Source organism: Pteropus medius, unplaced genomic scaffold (genome assembly GCF_902729225.1).
Source record: "Pteropus medius unplaced genomic scaffold, Ma_sr-lr_union100, whole genome shotgun sequence".
NCBI lineage: Eukaryota > Metazoa > Chordata > Mammalia > Chiroptera > Pteropodidae > Pteropus > Pteropus medius.
The window spans coordinates 618,599-634,807 of NW_024354875.1; the positions used below are offsets into that span (position 1 = coordinate 618,599).

The window sequence follows — 16,209 nt, forward strand, 5'->3', positions numbered from 1 at the left end:
ACTTTTTCTGTTGATTAAATCTATTGAGTTTTGGTAACTAGTAGCAAGTCCTCCACCCTACTTATTAAAAAGCTTTTCTGCCCAGTCTCTACAAAACCTAAGAAATCACTTAAGGAAAAATAGAATTATTAAATATATGTATAAACAGCTAAAAAAAACTTGGAAGAATAATCACAGATTAAAACTGGTATTCTGAGCTATATAAAAATTAACTTCTGTATTTTAAAAAAATCATAAATGAACTTAAATGCAATTTTGAAGTTTAGAAAATGTGTTAGGGTTAGCTAATATAAACAGTATTAAATCAACAAGAAAAAGATTACTATCCAAAAGATATATTGGCGAAGAACAAAAAAATTAAAAGAAATATAAATACAAACATTTGAAAACCTCTGCACTGTATTGGGGAAAGAAATGTAAATTAAACTAATGGACAAACATTTGTTCCAAATTTACAGAAAATATTTTCAATAAAAACATTCAAAGTTGGAAGTACAGAAGAATGTTTAGTGTACACCATCACATACAAAAAAAGGGAGGATTTATTTAATATGCACTTGGAAAAAATATACAGGAAACTGCTAACACTGGCTGCCTTTAGGAAAGGGAGAAAGGCAGCTGGGGGAACAGAATGGGAAAGAGATTTCCTATTATATACTATTCTTTAAATTTTGATTTTTAAACTATGTGATTTATCACTTACTCAAAACATAAATTTGAAAAAATAAAAATAATGACTATGACCAAAGTAATGGTAAATTGCTATAGTTCTGGCAGCAGGGAGACAAGATATCCTTACACAAAGCTTCTTAGCAGTAGGTAGCAATTCAAGTTTCTTTCTGGACTTTCAATTCCATTCCACTGATATATACGTCTGTCCTTATGCCACAGTTTTGATTATTGGTAACTTTGCAGTAAGTTCGGAAATCAGAAAGTATGAGCCTCTCATTCTGCTCTTTTTCAAAATCATTTTGACTATTTGGGATCCCTCGCGATTCCATAAATTTTAGAATCAGCTTGTCAATTTCTCCCCGAAAAAGCCATCGGGATTTTGATGGGGATTGCACTGGCAATAAATCGATTAACAATATTAAATGTTCTAAGGCTTAATAAACACTGGTGCCTTTCCATTTATTTAAGTCTGCTTTAATTTCTTTCAACAATGTTTTGTACTTTTTAGCGTAAAAGTCTCACACTTCCTTGGTTAAATTTATTCATGAGCATTTTATTGTTTTTGATGCTACTGTAAATGGAATTATTTTCTAATTTCCTTTGCAAACTGTCCATTGCTGGTGTACAGGAATACCAATGAGCTTTGTGTGCTAACTCTGCACTCTACAACTGTGCTAGGTTCATTTATTAGTGCTAACAGTTTTCTTACAGATTCTTTCGGATTTTCTATATGCAGGATCATGTCATCTGCTAACAGAGATAGTTTTACTTCTTCTCTTCCAATGTGGATGCCTTTTATTTCTTTTGTCTCACCTAATTGCTCTGGCTAGGATTTCCAACACAATGCTGGATTATCAGTAGTGAAAGTGGGCATCCTCATCGTGTTCCCAATCTCAGGGGAAAGCTTTCAGTCTTTCACCAGTAAGTATAGTCCTGTGCCACATTTCAGTCAACAATGGACCACATATACAGTAGTCCTGTAAGATTATAATGGAGCTGAAAAATTCCTATCGCCTAGTGACGTCCTGGCCATTGCAATGGCGTAGTGCAATGCATTACTCACATGTTTGTGGTGATGCTAGCATAAACCTACTATGCTGCCAGTCATCTAAAAGTATACCACATACAATTATGTACAGTATATAATATCTGATAGTAATAAATGACTGTTACTGGTTTATGTGTTTTTACTGTGCCTTCTCTATGTTTGGATACACAAATATTTACCACTGTGTTACAACTGCCTACAGTATTCTGTACAGTTAATATGCTGTATAGGTTTTTAGCCTAGGAGCAAGAGGCCAGGTATGTAGTAGACTATACCATACCAACTGGTTTTGCGTAAGTACACTCGATGATATTCGCACACGACAAAATTACCTAACAACACATTTCTCAGAATATATCCTCATCATTAAGTGACACATGACTATTATGATGTTAGCTGTGGGTTTTGTATAAATGCCCTGAAATCAAGCTGATGAAGTTCCTTTCTATTCTTAATTCAATGAGTGTTTTATCATGAAAGGGCACCGAATTCTGTCAAACGCTTTTCTGCATCTAGTAAGATGTCGAGTGGTTTTCTTCCTTCGTTCTGTTACTGTGGTGTGCTACACTGATTCTCTTATGTTGTTCCGCCCCTGCATCCTGAGGCTAAACCCTACTCGGTCATGGTGTAGAATCCTTTTAATATGCCGTTAAATTCTGAATATATTGATATATTTTGACAACTAAAGATATACAAAGGAAACAGACTGCTATAAAACATACTAAATGTTAACAAGTAATTGTCTACATGGTAAGTTTACAGGTGAGATTTTCTTTATACGTTTCTGCATTTTCTACAATGAATATGAGTACCTTTTATAATAAAAAATAAGTATTTTATTGATTTTAAAGTATAAAGAAATCGTAAATTCAACATGAAAGACAATCCTACAGAACAATGGGCAAAGGACACAAACATATCAAAAGCCATAATGGCCCATAAGCCTATGAAAAGACACTCAACCTCACTAGTGATATACATATTAAAAACAACCAACACAGTCATCATTTTGGCCAAAATTTAAAAACCAAGAACTGAAGGGTTGCATAATAATGAGATCTCTCATACATTGCTGGTCTGAGTGCAAACTGGTTTAAATCCCTATAGAAACTAATGTGGCCATACCCAGTAAAGTTTAAAAAAACACAAAAAAGCAAAACCCAGTGATTCCATTTAAGAGCAAAAATTCGAAACAACCTAAATATCTAAGCAGAGGTTTATTAAAAAATAGGATTTTCTCACACATGCAATACTATGCAGCAGAGATGAATGAACTAAAGCTATGTGTATCAACAAAAACATAAAAATCATTATTGAAAGAAAAAAAGCAAGCTGAGAAATAAAAACTACAGTATGTTATCTTCAGTATAAAATGTAGAGCCCAATAAAATGAAACTTTTATGGCATATGGATACACAAATATGTGGTGGAAACATTAAAACATGAATGAGAAAAGTAATCCAATTCATAGTAATCTCTAGGAAGGGAGGAAGGAATATTCCCCAGGCAGTCTCAACTACATGAGGAATTTTATTAAAACAGACATACAAATGTGCCATAATTTTGAGATTTCACATATCTGAATTATAAACATACTGGTGTAACAATATGCTCTATACTCGTCTATTTGAAATACTTCATAATAAAAATGTTTTTAAGAAAAATTAAGCCAAAATATAGCCAGGTGTCAATTTTTTTGCAAAGGAACTTTTCAGCAATCACTGGAGACAGGAGTTTCTTTTCTGAGTACTTTTTACAGCAGCAGTAAACACTTTTGGTCAATGAGAATATCTACTGATAATTCTAGATCGGGAGTCCCAAACCCCGGGCTGTGGACCGGTACACTGATCTGTGGCCTGGTAGGAACTGAGCTGCAGGAGGTGAGCAGAGGGCTAGCAAGCAAAGCTTCATCTGTATTTGGAGCCACTCCCCAGCGCTGGCATCACCGCCTCAGCTCTGCCTCAGATCCTCAGGCATTAGATTCTCTTAGGAGCACTGGTCCCCGGTGCCAGAAAGGTTGGGGACCGCTGCTCTAAATGACACTAGGCTTCATGAACAAAGACAGAAGCCTGACTTAGAAGAAACCATAAACAAAACAAAACAATTACTCATGAAAGTACGTTGCTGAAAATCACCAAAGATCAACATCACACCTTTCTTAGAACTTAACGCAGTTGTAACACAATTCTTCTAAAAAGCTTTTCTGTCATAACAGAGTGACTTTCTCATGCAAAATATGGCCAGAACATAGAGAAAACATCCAGAGTCGTCACAAAAGTCATAACGGAAATGTTCTAGAACTAGAGAATGGTAATGGTTATACAACTCTGTGAATATACTAAAAACCACTGAATTGTATACTTTAAAAGGATGAACTTTACGGCATATGGATTATGTCTCAATAAAGCTGTTTTTTCTTTTTTTTTTAAAAAAAAAGTAATGATTCTTCACTTAAAGTTGCATTCCAGCATTCCAACAAAGCTCTTATTTCTCCAATTTCACTGTAACTCCCTTGAAACCAGAAACTGTCTTATTGATCTTTGGACATAGTACACTATAATGGGACAACACATCTGCTCCTTTCCAGCCTGAAAGCCTAATTTTTTCACAATATCATTTAAAAAGTTGGTGACAGAAAAATATTTTGGAGCACATTTTAAGCTAAAGATCTACACTTCCCTTTAATGGCAGAACAAATCAGTAGAAGTTTAGGTTGCCAATCACTCCTAAAAGACCACACTGTTCTGACGAGAAGGCTGTCTCCCACAAATAGCTCTCTCTCTGTCTGTCTGTCTGTCTGTCTCTCTCTCTCTCATCTGGGGTGAGTTCTAAGGAAAGGTTGCCATTGTCCCTAAGGGCCCAGATGCACTCCCTTATCTGTACACAACACTCAGCAGCCTGGGATCTAACGCAAAATCGTCAACCAAGCGAGGCATCCACACACCAAGAAACCACCGGAGGGGAGCAGACCTGTGGGGATGCTGGTGACTCCTCACTGCCTAAGCGGTAACCTCCGATCTCCACACCTCACTCAGAGGGAAGGAACGGGGTTTGACCTGAGGCCCAGCGCTAGGCACAAACCTGTTCTTCTTCTGTAAAGGGTACAAGAGCCAACGGCGGCAGAGGCTCCTCCTGTAGTATAGGCAGAAATTCTTTATCCAGAAGGTCTGAAGGTATCTGTTTGAGCAAACACATGATCATAACATTAATGCTAACCCTCCAATTCAAAAAGCTAAAACAAGAAAACACTCTTCGGTATCTGTTGCTAATTGTAAGTATGGATTAAAGCTTATTCAGCAACGATTAACTTTGGTGGTACTTACACATCCTGAGGGGTCAAATGTTAAAAACCCCAGTCACCTTCCCTACCCTGCCATCAGACTATTACTCTCAGATTTGATACAGTGCTAACTCTGGTATTCCAGAGTGCCCAGTGATAGAATAAAAATCTCTGCATTTCACTCAAAGCACAAGGTGGTAAGTAGAGTTTTACAAGCAACCATCACTAAAACTGGAGGTTCATCCACTGATAAAATTAAAAACAAAGGGTATTTTAAAATAGAAAATACTATTTCTCACTAGTCAGGTAATAAAAGTGTACTTTGTACTGTTTGAGTTTTGATCATTTATAAGTGACACACATGTGGCATCACATTGAGGTTTTTCCCTCTACTAAAAATCTCACATTTAACTCAAAAAGAAAAAGAACAAAACAATTCCTCTTCTCACTCCTAACTTCGAACTGGAAAGAAGAGGTGCGACGAGAGAAGGGAGAGATTCTTCTTGGTCAGCCATCTGACTGGGACAGAAACGGACATGAAGGAGAGGTTACGAGGAAACCAGTTCGACAAAGTGTTAGTGCTGACAACTCTTCCTGTGTCCATGAAGCTTTCTACTCCTGTAAAGAAATCTTGGATCTTCTCTAAAAAACAGAGAGCGCTGCACTTAGAAGAGCTTCTGTTAACTATTGTAGCTTTCAATGTGAAAAAAACGTAACGTAGAAAGTAAAATCATGGCTCCTTCATGTGTTAATATACCACTGTACATACACCAAAAACTCATTCATAACTCTGAACTCTTTCCTACTTTCTTACCTTGTTGTCTTTAAGGAAAAGTGCTAACATTTCTTCTCTGCCATAACGATAGTCTGCTAATTTATACTTCGGCAATGCTGGAGAAAGAGGAGGGGACGTAATGCTCCCACCACTGGACAGAGCTCGGAGCCTGGAACAGAAGAGACACAGAATATAAAAATGAAATGTCAACTATCCTGGCACTATGAACTTTGTTCTTATGTAACATAAAATTTTTCATTTTCATTCTTTAAAAGAACAGAAAGAAATCCCGTTATCTCAAGGTACCCAAGATTTTAGCTTTAATACAACCTCCTGTCATAGCACACTGAGAGTAGTTTATTGAGAAATAACTAGACAACCATGTGACAATTCCCTAACTTAAAAGGTACTGTGGCATGTCTCTGAGAAGCTTGGAAGGTATGGAGGGGATACTTTTCTCCAAATTATAAAAGTAATATAGGATTAAAACAAAAATGAAATATCATCTTATATCCATTAGATTAATACAAATTAATAAACCTGACAATACCAGTTGTTGGTAAGGATGTAAAGCAATGGAAATTCTCAAGCAGTATTTGTGGGAGTATAAATCAGAACAACCACTTCAACAATGATGTGCTAATATTTAATAAAATACGTAACAAAGTATGCTACCCAAAAGAAAAAGGAAAATACAGAAGCTTAAAAAAGATACTTTTATATAGGTTTATACTATTTAAAGACATGTAAAAATATACTGTTTAAGAACATATAAAACTGTAGCAAAAGCATAGAAACAAGTATGAATTGACAAATACAAAATTCAGGATCACGTTCTACCTGCACAGGGATAAAGGGTTATATAAATTATACCTGCAATGTTTTTTTAAGTTGGTGCTGACTATGTAGAGGCCTGTCACATTTTATACATTAATATGCCTATATTTCATAATTCATTTTTAATGAAAGCAATATTATAAGTATAGAAGAGTATTATCAGTAAAGAAGAGTATTTTGTTTAATTTTATGGGATGTTTTTACTTAAAAAGAGGAAGGGGGAAACCTTAGCAAAAAATGGCAAGCGTAAGATGCTACTGCAGAACTGCGTCAAACAAGTGGGAAAACTACTTTCAGGAGTAGCTGGTTATCTGGGGGCTGCCCGAAGTTCTTTACAGTAATAGACACCCAGGGCGAAAGGGACCAGGTACTTTATTTAATTGTTTAGCCTAAAGAAAACTTCAACAGAAGCATTTTAAAAATCCCCCAAATTGCTAAGCTTTATTCGCGAAAGTAAAGGGGACTAATCTAATTACACATTAAAAAATATGAAGGCCAAGCGAAGTGGCAGAAAATGGCAGAAAAATAGTATATGCACAGTAAATATAAAAATGTGTACACACGTAGAAAGTTATACCAAAAATATATATATATGTATTAGTAAAGTGAGACTGAATTTATTGTCAATGTTTACATCTTCTCTTTCCACTGCTTTTAAAAATATTTGCTTATAGACAATTCTGAACATATATAAAAGCACCACGAACATAAGAAACTCCCATGTCCCAACCATCCAGCCCCCAAGCCAATGACCCATGGCCAGTCCTGCTCCTTTTACTACGCCATCTAATCCTCCTTTGCTATTATGCTAAAGGAAATCTTTGGCTTTTAAAATTTTTTGAAGGAAATGACGTGTTTTTTTTTTAATCTTTGAAGGGAATTTTTAATTGGTCTGTAAATATTTCAGAATGTTATCTCTAAAAAGTAAAATATTTTTTAAAAAGTCTGGATTTTGCAGATTTTATCGCTCTGATATAGTTTAACACAGTTCTCTGTACTCTGCATTTCATATAAATTGGCGACTGGATACAGAGACCTGATCAGATTTGCCAAGACGACTTCCATGTGGTAGTTTGGTGTGTTATTCCATCAAGAGGCACAGACTGCCCGGTTGGCTCTGTGAGACTAGCAGTCCCTGAAGACCAACACTTAGATCCCTAAGTTCATGAAGGTTGCAAAGTGACTGTATTCTATCATTCCATCATTCCTTCTTTATTTAGGGAAAATAAATAAGAAAACTTTCCTCTTATACTATTTGGTATTGTTACCCAATAGCATAGCTCATATAGGAAAGGAATGAAAAGCCTTGATTCTTTCACTTTGTTTTCAAAATAACTAACTTGGTTCAATAGCATCCTCCAACGGTAACAAATCGTTTTTATTAATGTATTTCAACTCACTATAATTATTCTTAGAATTATTAATTATTCTGTAATTAATTTATCAAACTGTCTCATCTTTGACCAGTGGCGGACTCTTCAGGTTGGCTCCTGAGTCCTTCCTTCTGACACAACCCTCGTAGTCTTTAATAAGTTTCGACCTGGTATGTGAAAACGTTCCAGGCTCCACGTATTATTCCTGGCCTCGGACCCAGAACCAATCGTTCCTCCAAGGAACTGGATTCTCTTTACTATGTATTAAGATCACAATCTGGGTTCTAGGGGTGCTCATTGCTACGAGGTTGGTCTTTTGTTTTTCCTCCAATTATTCTTAGACTTAAGAGGTCATTCAGTCCAACTCCTTTGAGACAGGTTAAACCACCAGGTAAGAAAGCATGCCCACAGAGCAGTGATCCAACCACTGCTAAAGGACCCTCCAGGAGACTGCCTGCCATCAAATTCATGTAAAGTTGGGCTCATTCCTGTAAGAATGGAATTAACATCCACTGACAACTGAGGCTGGGCTTTTACACATCTATCACCTCATTTAATTTCATTCAAGCTTCACAACAACCCCGATGTGACAAGAGAAAAATGGAGCTGAGGATTAAACAACTCGCCTATAGTCAGAGGTGGCGGAACAAAGATTCGAACCTAGGTTTTCATGACTAAAAAGACCAAGATCTATCTACGGCCACGCCACCCTGAACAAGTCCAATCTCATCTGATCTCGGAAGCTAAACAGGGCCACGGCCTGGTTAGTACTTGGATGGGAGACCACCTAGGAAGACCAGGTGCTGTAGGCATAAAAATATAAAAATAAAAAAATAAAGGATTGTAAGCTGACAAGGTCCTTGCAATCTGTGATGTCGACCAAGGGTTGCCTCGAGTAAAAAAAAAAAAAAATAAACTCTTTCCATAGGGTCTCCAAATTGCATTTTAAATAGCCAAGTTTAGCCTTCTAAAAATTAATTTTAAAATATGCATATATTTTCATTAGAAATTACTTTAAAGTCTTTCTTGCACTGCGCCAATAAACTCTCCAAGTTTCTACCACTACAGGGCACACCTCAAGTCTCTGGCAAGTGAAAATCAGTCCAATACTGGCGAAGAGCCACTACATGTCACCAGAGACTTTCCTTCTCAAGGCCCAAGAGCTCTAATTTCCTCATCTGTTCCTCGCAAGATTCCAAATCCACTCACTATCCTGGCTCCCTTCCAGTGAGCCACTGCCATCGCCACTGCCATCGCCACTGCCACCACCACCACCCCCCGCCCACCATGGGCTTTCCAATGTCTGGGACTGAACACCTCCTAGAGGCATCAGATCTATTAAGAGTAAAATAACCACAGTACATTCTCAAGAGGTCCCTCCAGCTACTGTGAAAAGAGAAGAGACCAACGCAAGCTGAGTGTAACTCAAAATTAGAGAAGACGGTAGCCTGAATCAGAATGATTGAGCTCTACTCAATAATCAATAAATCCTATTCTAAGTCCCTTTTCACCTACAGATTATTTGGAAAAGCTCAAACATATCTGGGTAACAGCCCTCCCTGAAAGCCCACCAGTGATCTTTCCCTCCGCCAAGATCTTGCTCCATACAACCCTCCCCTCCAGAAACGCAACCCCTCCGTCTAACCGTGGTCTGACTCCTCTGGCTACGCACCGCCGCTCCTCTTCCCCGTCACTTCAGAAACATCTCCGCGTCCCCACCTCCCCAGTACTTCACACCCAATGCAACCTGACTTCTCCCCACCACCACACTGCTCTAGCAAAGGCCATCGGTTAACTTCAACACTAAATAGAAGGAAAATTTTTCTATGCTTTTCATCTGATCTTCCTGGCCATACTGAGATACTAAGCAAGGAGGCCCAGTCCTACTACAAGTAGTAACTGACAGGTAGCAGCAGCAGAGCCTTCTAAAACTCCATGATACCCCCAAACCTTCACTTGTTTATTGTCCAACTTCGGCTTATAAAAACTGGGAACATCAGTGTCGAAGTAGGAAGGTGTGAGAGTCACAAAGCAATTCCGCAGAAGGCTCGTGGTCCTCACCTCCAGCTCTGACCTCTCCCCGGGAGTAAAGCGGTCATACACAGCTGCCAACATCCCTCACATTTGACATGCCCAAGACCCTGCTCAGCTTACTCACCCCAACCCCTTCCGTCACTTGCATTACCAAAGGCAGGTAAGGACACCATCATCTTCTCAGCCACTGGATTAAGTCTAGGGATACTCCTTCAGTCCTCACTTTCTAATACCTCCCAAACCCACTACCACATCCCACCAATTTTAAATCTTCAATCTCTCAAGCCATCCCTGGTTAACCAACCCATGACTGTTCGCTCTTTTCCTTCTTACCTGGACCGCTGCAACAGCATCCTAAGCAGTCTATCCAGTCACAGCCCGCCCTCCATGCTCCACCCTCCAGACTACTACAAGTTGTTTATTTCAAATGCAAATTTGAATAAAAAGCTCCCTGCTTAACAATTCCTCACTGGCACACAATGATCAAATAAAATCCAAAGCTTCTTAAAATAGAAGAGCTGCCTCCAAACTCACCTCTCCCACACTTCGCTACAGTAAAGGCAAACGTCTGGGAGTTCCTCTCTGAAATATGCAAGTTTTTGCCCCTTTGTGCTTTCTACCTTCAGGAATATTTTTTATAACCCTTTTTATGGGAAGTGAGGGGCAGGGGACTGTCTGTGAGAAGGGAAATTAAGTAGAAAGGAAGAGAAGGAAGAGAGACAGGAGAAGAAAGGGGTGGGGGTTGGAAAGAAAGCAGTCGGGGGAAAAGAGAGTTCGAGATCCTCAGAACCTTGGCCAGACACAAGTACCAGCCCTCTTGGAACTCACTGGCTAGCGAGAGAAAAAGCTAATAAACAGTCATACAAATAGACGTACAACTATTGAAAGATTTTGGAGAAATCTTGATCCAATTTATATATTACGATTACCCTGGTTACTGTGTGGACAACGATTAGAAGGAAATCAAGAATGGAAGCCAGGAAACATCAGGAGGCCGCTGCTGCAATGGGCTATGTCAGAGACGGTGGTGCTGGCCACAAAGGTGGAAAAGAGAAATGAACAGATTCCAAATATATTTTGAGATGGAACTGACACAACACGGTGGTGGACTAGACGAAGGGACACAGAAGTCAAAGAAAACACCCACAGTAGCTCCAAGACTCCCGGCCTGAGCAAATGGGCACGCTGTGGTATTAAGACGAAATAAAAAGAGATTTAAAAGGGCAAAATTCATGAGCTCAGTTCTGGAAAAGCATTCAGAACGAGATGCCTACAGGCATCAAGTAAGAAGCTGAATACGCTGTACTTGCACCAAACTTCCTTTACAGCACTGATGTTATAGTGAAGTTATTTCATGTCAGCTTCCCCACTAAATAAAAGTAGGTACCATGTCCTTTAATCCTTGTGGCCACCTCAGCGCCTAATCCAAGAAACAGAACACAGGAGGCACTTGATAAAATGTTTTCTAAACAAATCTTAATATTCTCTTCTAAAATATACCCTTGAATACCATCTAATTTGCTATTCCTTCAGATCATATAGCTATCTTTTACTCTTTTTGAAAACTGGGACTATTAACGCATTCCATCCTCCAGAACTTCTCTCGCTGTCTCTACAGTTGCACAGAGATTACAGACAGCAAGCTGGTTGTCTCGGGTTTGCACTCATTCCCCCCTTTCCTACCAACACCAAGACTTAAATGTCATCACTTAACAAACATTAACGAAGTGCCTGTGTTCAGAACGCAGCTAAACAATGGGCTGAAATCGAGACACCCAGTGAGTGCCTTTAACAGAATTAGTTCTTTTCTGAGAAGGGTAAAGAGTTATGCAGAGGCATACCACAAAGTCACAACTACTTTAAAACAGGTAAAACCAAAGTGCTTTGGAGGAAACAGCAATGCCTTGCTCTTTTTTGCAAGGAAAGACCTGGGAAAACTTCCTTAAGGCCTCGGTGAGGAGAAAGAAGAAACCCCCCAAACGGTCCCTTGGTTCCTTCCCTATAAAACCAGGTAACTCTGCAATTATTTCCCCTACAATAAATTTCTTAATGGTCTAAACAACCTGAGTAGATTTTTGATCCACAAAAAAAAAGAAAAAAAAGAAAGAAAGAAACAAGTATAATGAATTTGTTTTAATGTCTTGAAGTATGCATACGAACATTTGCAAAGAAAAAGGAATAGGAGGAAACAAACTAAAACATTAGCAACGGTTCTTTGGGGTGTAGGATTAAAGGTAACTCCGGTATTTTCTTTTCCCTTTTGTACTATTATTTCCTCCAAGGTTTTCAGGGATGGGCATAAATTATTTTATTACTGCAACTAAATGTAAAAAGTTCCAAAAAAACTATAACCTACCAGATGGAGAACTAAAAAATTTTCTTAAAGTAGTACTTAGTGTTTTGTCAAGGGTGAAGTAAACAGGCAAGGGATGGGAATTAAATTCATACAATCCTCCTGCTGGTCAATTCATCCATATATCATACAAAGTCTTAAAAATGAAAACTTTGGATTTAATAATTCCACTTCCAGGAAATTAATCCAAAGTAAATAATCAGCAATACAAATAAAACTGTTAAAAGATGTGTATACTAATTGTAAAAGCAAAACATTAAGAATAACCTATTCCCAACAATTCAGTCATTCATTTAACGGATATTTATTTAGTACCTACTATGTGCTAGGCACTGGGAATATAGCAGTAAACAAACTATACAAAAATCAAGACCAAAGTACCTGCCCTCAATGGAGCGCAGTCTAGTAGGGGCTGGAAGATGGGATATAAATAATAAAGAAAATAACTGAGTAAAATATTTGGTATGTTATATTTTGATATAGACCATGGAGGAAAAATTAAAACAGGGAAGGAAGATAGGGAGTAAGGAGAAGGTATTACATAGATGGTCAGGAAAGGTCTAAGGTGGTAATAGTTAAGACTTAAGATGACTATTGTTTTATACCTAGAAATGATTTACTTCTCTGTTAAACCTATCGCACCCTCTAAATTGCTGTGGTGATTATGTAATACATTTCTTTATTCTAAATATAATGATAAGCTAAGACCTATGATTCCACAGACCTCAAAAAATTAAAAAGTCCATGCTCATGGTCATTCATGGTCTGTCCCTATGACAATTTCCAACGCCCTCCCATCTTTACTACTACCCCAGGTACAAATAAATTTCTTCATTTTATCCAGCTCTTATTGAACATTGTTTTACATCACTATAAAAGTGATCTTAGTAAAGAGAATACAGTATCACTACATGTTTCTATATGGTTCAGAGTCACACACCAACTCAATGTAATCACTCTAAGCTTTGAGTCCCAAGGATTCTGGACACAGCTCCTTACCTCAGGCTTCACAATGAATGCACTGGAACATGCAGAAAAGCACCGCAGCTTTCTAGCTCAGGGTTTCCTGAGTTCCTTAAGGGTCTTATATATCTCCTTTGCCAAAAGGAACTTTGACAGATGGTACAAAGAAGGCAGTGTTCCTACTTAAACCTCCATTCCTCAGTTATCGGCACTTCAGATGACTAAGGGGAGGCTCAAAGTTCTAATGGCAGCCGAGTAACCGAGGCAACAATTAGGTAAAGTTACTACTTAAGGATGGAACTATTAACTGTCCTCCGCTGAAGTTACTTCAACTCAAATTTTGTAAAAAAAAAAAAAAAAAAAGAAAGAAAAGAAAAGAAAAAAGAAAAAAAAAATGGGCTCATCAAGCAAAACACCATCAAACGAAACTTTAAAATACCAACAAAAAGGATGTGTAAGACGCTACTGATAGACTGACTCAATGACACACTGAAATGCCTTTGGGAATCCATGGTTTGGGGTAAGAGCTAGCAAACTTTTCTGTAAAGGACCAGAGAATAAATATTTGAGCTTTTAGAGCCAGATGGCCTCTATTTTAACTACTGAACCTTGCCACTGCAATGTGAAAGTAGCCAGGTAATATGGAAACAAATGGGTCTAGCTGTGTTCTAATAAAACTTTACTTACAAAAACTTTATTTACAGTCTCACGGGCCAACCCATGGTGTAGGACATCAAGCTAAATGTGTACTGACTCTAGAACATCACCAGTTTCTTTTTTTCTTTTGTTTTGGCTAATTCCTGGTGTCGTCCTTTTTGTTACCTCTTTAATAGAGGGATACTACAGGGAAAAAACTTCTTTAAATTACATGTTGTTACAAAGAGACATGGGAATGAATCTAAGTACAAAAAAAAGCAGTTACGAATTCTAGATAAAGGCAGAAGAGTAGCGTACAAAATGGTTTACCAAGTAAGCTATGTGAATTTAAATCCACCTAGTAAAGGAAGTTAATAAGATGTGAATAGTTAGCTACAAGAATGTTCATCAAAAATATTTTCATAATAATGAAAAACTGAGAACAGCCTATATATGCTACATACATTAGAAGACTAGTTAAATAAATGATGATACATCCATACAATGCAATCATTTAAAATAGAAAATATTTATTGACAAAGATATTTTTGATGTGGTTATTTTTTAAAAGCTGGTTACAAAATGGAATATACAGTATGATCCCATTTTTGTGAAAATAAATGTACATATACACAAATAAGCATATATAAAAACAGCTGGAAAGATACACCAACCTATTTACAGTGGTTATCACAAATGGTGAAATTACGGTGATTATACCTTATTTTGGCTTACTTGTAATTTCTAATTTTTCTAGAAACATGTACAGGTATCCCCTGCTTTTTAAAAGTTTGCTTTACACCACTTCGCTTTTATGAAAAACCTAAATTAGTACCTGCTTTCACTAACCAAAAGAAATCCAAAGAGGATTTTTACTTCCATGAAAAAAGGCAAATAGATAAAACGGCATTCAGTGTTCAGCAGGGAGCCCTGACAGAGGCAGTGGTACCCAAGCAGCAGAGCGGCCCCGCCGAGCTCCGTCCCTGGGAACTACGCTCAGCATCTCAGCATCAGGCTGCCAGAGCTTCGACTGTGTCTGTGAGCGTCTGTGCTTTATCCGATTTACTCTGTGCATCCCTTAGCGAGATGTGTCCTAAGATAACTGCTTCTTTGCTTTATGCCATTTCGGCTTACAAAAGGTTTCACAGGAACACTCTACTTTCAGATAGTGGGGGAAACCTACTATCTGACTTGGTAATAAGGAAAAAATTTCAATATAAATATAAATTATTATTTAAAAAACTAAAACAGGTGCAGCATTACTTTTGTTAACATTTCCAAAATAAATTCTCAAAGTACAAAAGTTGCATCAATTCTTAGAACTTCAAATAGTGATTTCTCCTCAGTCTCCAAATGCTAGCTTACCTATAAGGGCCAAGAACATTTAGGAATTACATACAGAAAGATGCGCATGTAATAAGGTAGGCTAATTAGAGCCCTTACATGGGGGGTTACTACACAAAGTCTGCATCATCTATCAAACCACCATCACCTGAACAACCAAGAACGTTTAAGACACTATTCCAATTTATCTACTTAATATACTGCCTCCAGTTCAAAATTTGAATGGAAAAAGCAACTATTGTTATTCGCACCACTGACGAGAGGATCTTCAATCACCAACTTTGGGGGGAAAAGAAGAGGGAGGTAAAAGTCATACTACAATGTGATGGATCTCAAAATTCCATGAGAATTCCATATTCGGGGTCCAAACACATCTGTAAGAGACTCAAAGGTCAACTGTTATTATGGCAAACGCTAACCCAGTCCTAGATGGGCTACTGTTAACAGCCAATATAATTCTGGGCCACCTGCCTAGCCGCTCATCAATAAAATAAAATTCAAATAATGATAAAAACTATTTTTCAAATGAGTTTTGTGAACAGCATTCACAAAACAACACTGTAGCGAAAAAACATATACACATAAAAATGTTCCAATTACATAAAACTGCATGTGTGCCTAGACGACAGCTCAAGCAGAAAGGAAATAACCTGACAGGGTAGTGGGACTCGGGCAGTTTTAATTCCATTACCATTACGTAACCAGACCAAGAAATTTTTTAAAATCAAGTACAGGATGTAGTTATTGCCCAAATATAATTTATTCCTAGACTAATTGTTTTCAACCAGACACATAAAGCAGTCTCAAAACATGTACATTTATAAACCACCCAACACCTGTACAAATACCTTACTGGTATACTAGTCATCCTGTATCAACAAGATCAGATTGTGA

General features: G+C 37.7%; 1 protein-coding gene and 1 pseudogene across 7 annotated transcripts in view; one reads left to right on the top strand and one right to left on the bottom strand.

The window, feature by feature from the left end:
* Window positions 1-16,209, bottom strand: part of GIGYF2 (GRB10 interacting GYF protein 2) — a 108,339-nt gene that overhangs the window by 74,069 nt on the left and 18,061 nt on the right. For 6 of the 7 annotated variants that reach the window (XM_039855632.1, XM_039855634.1, XM_039855631.1 and 3 more), the window contains 2 exons: window positions 5,815-5,944; window positions 4,802-4,897 (listed from right to left, as the gene is read on the bottom strand). In XM_039855632.1, coding sequence (XP_039711566.1) covers window positions 4,802-4,897; window positions 5,815-5,844 — 126 coding nt within the window. In that variant the 5' untranslated portion in view covers window positions 5,845-5,944. Of the gene's footprint in view, window positions 1-4,801; window positions 4,898-5,814; window positions 5,945-16,209 lie in introns of those variants that run through there. The other variant, XM_039855635.1, reaches the window with a different exon arrangement.
* Window positions 8,678-8,797, top strand: LOC120597387 (uncharacterized; annotated as a pseudogene).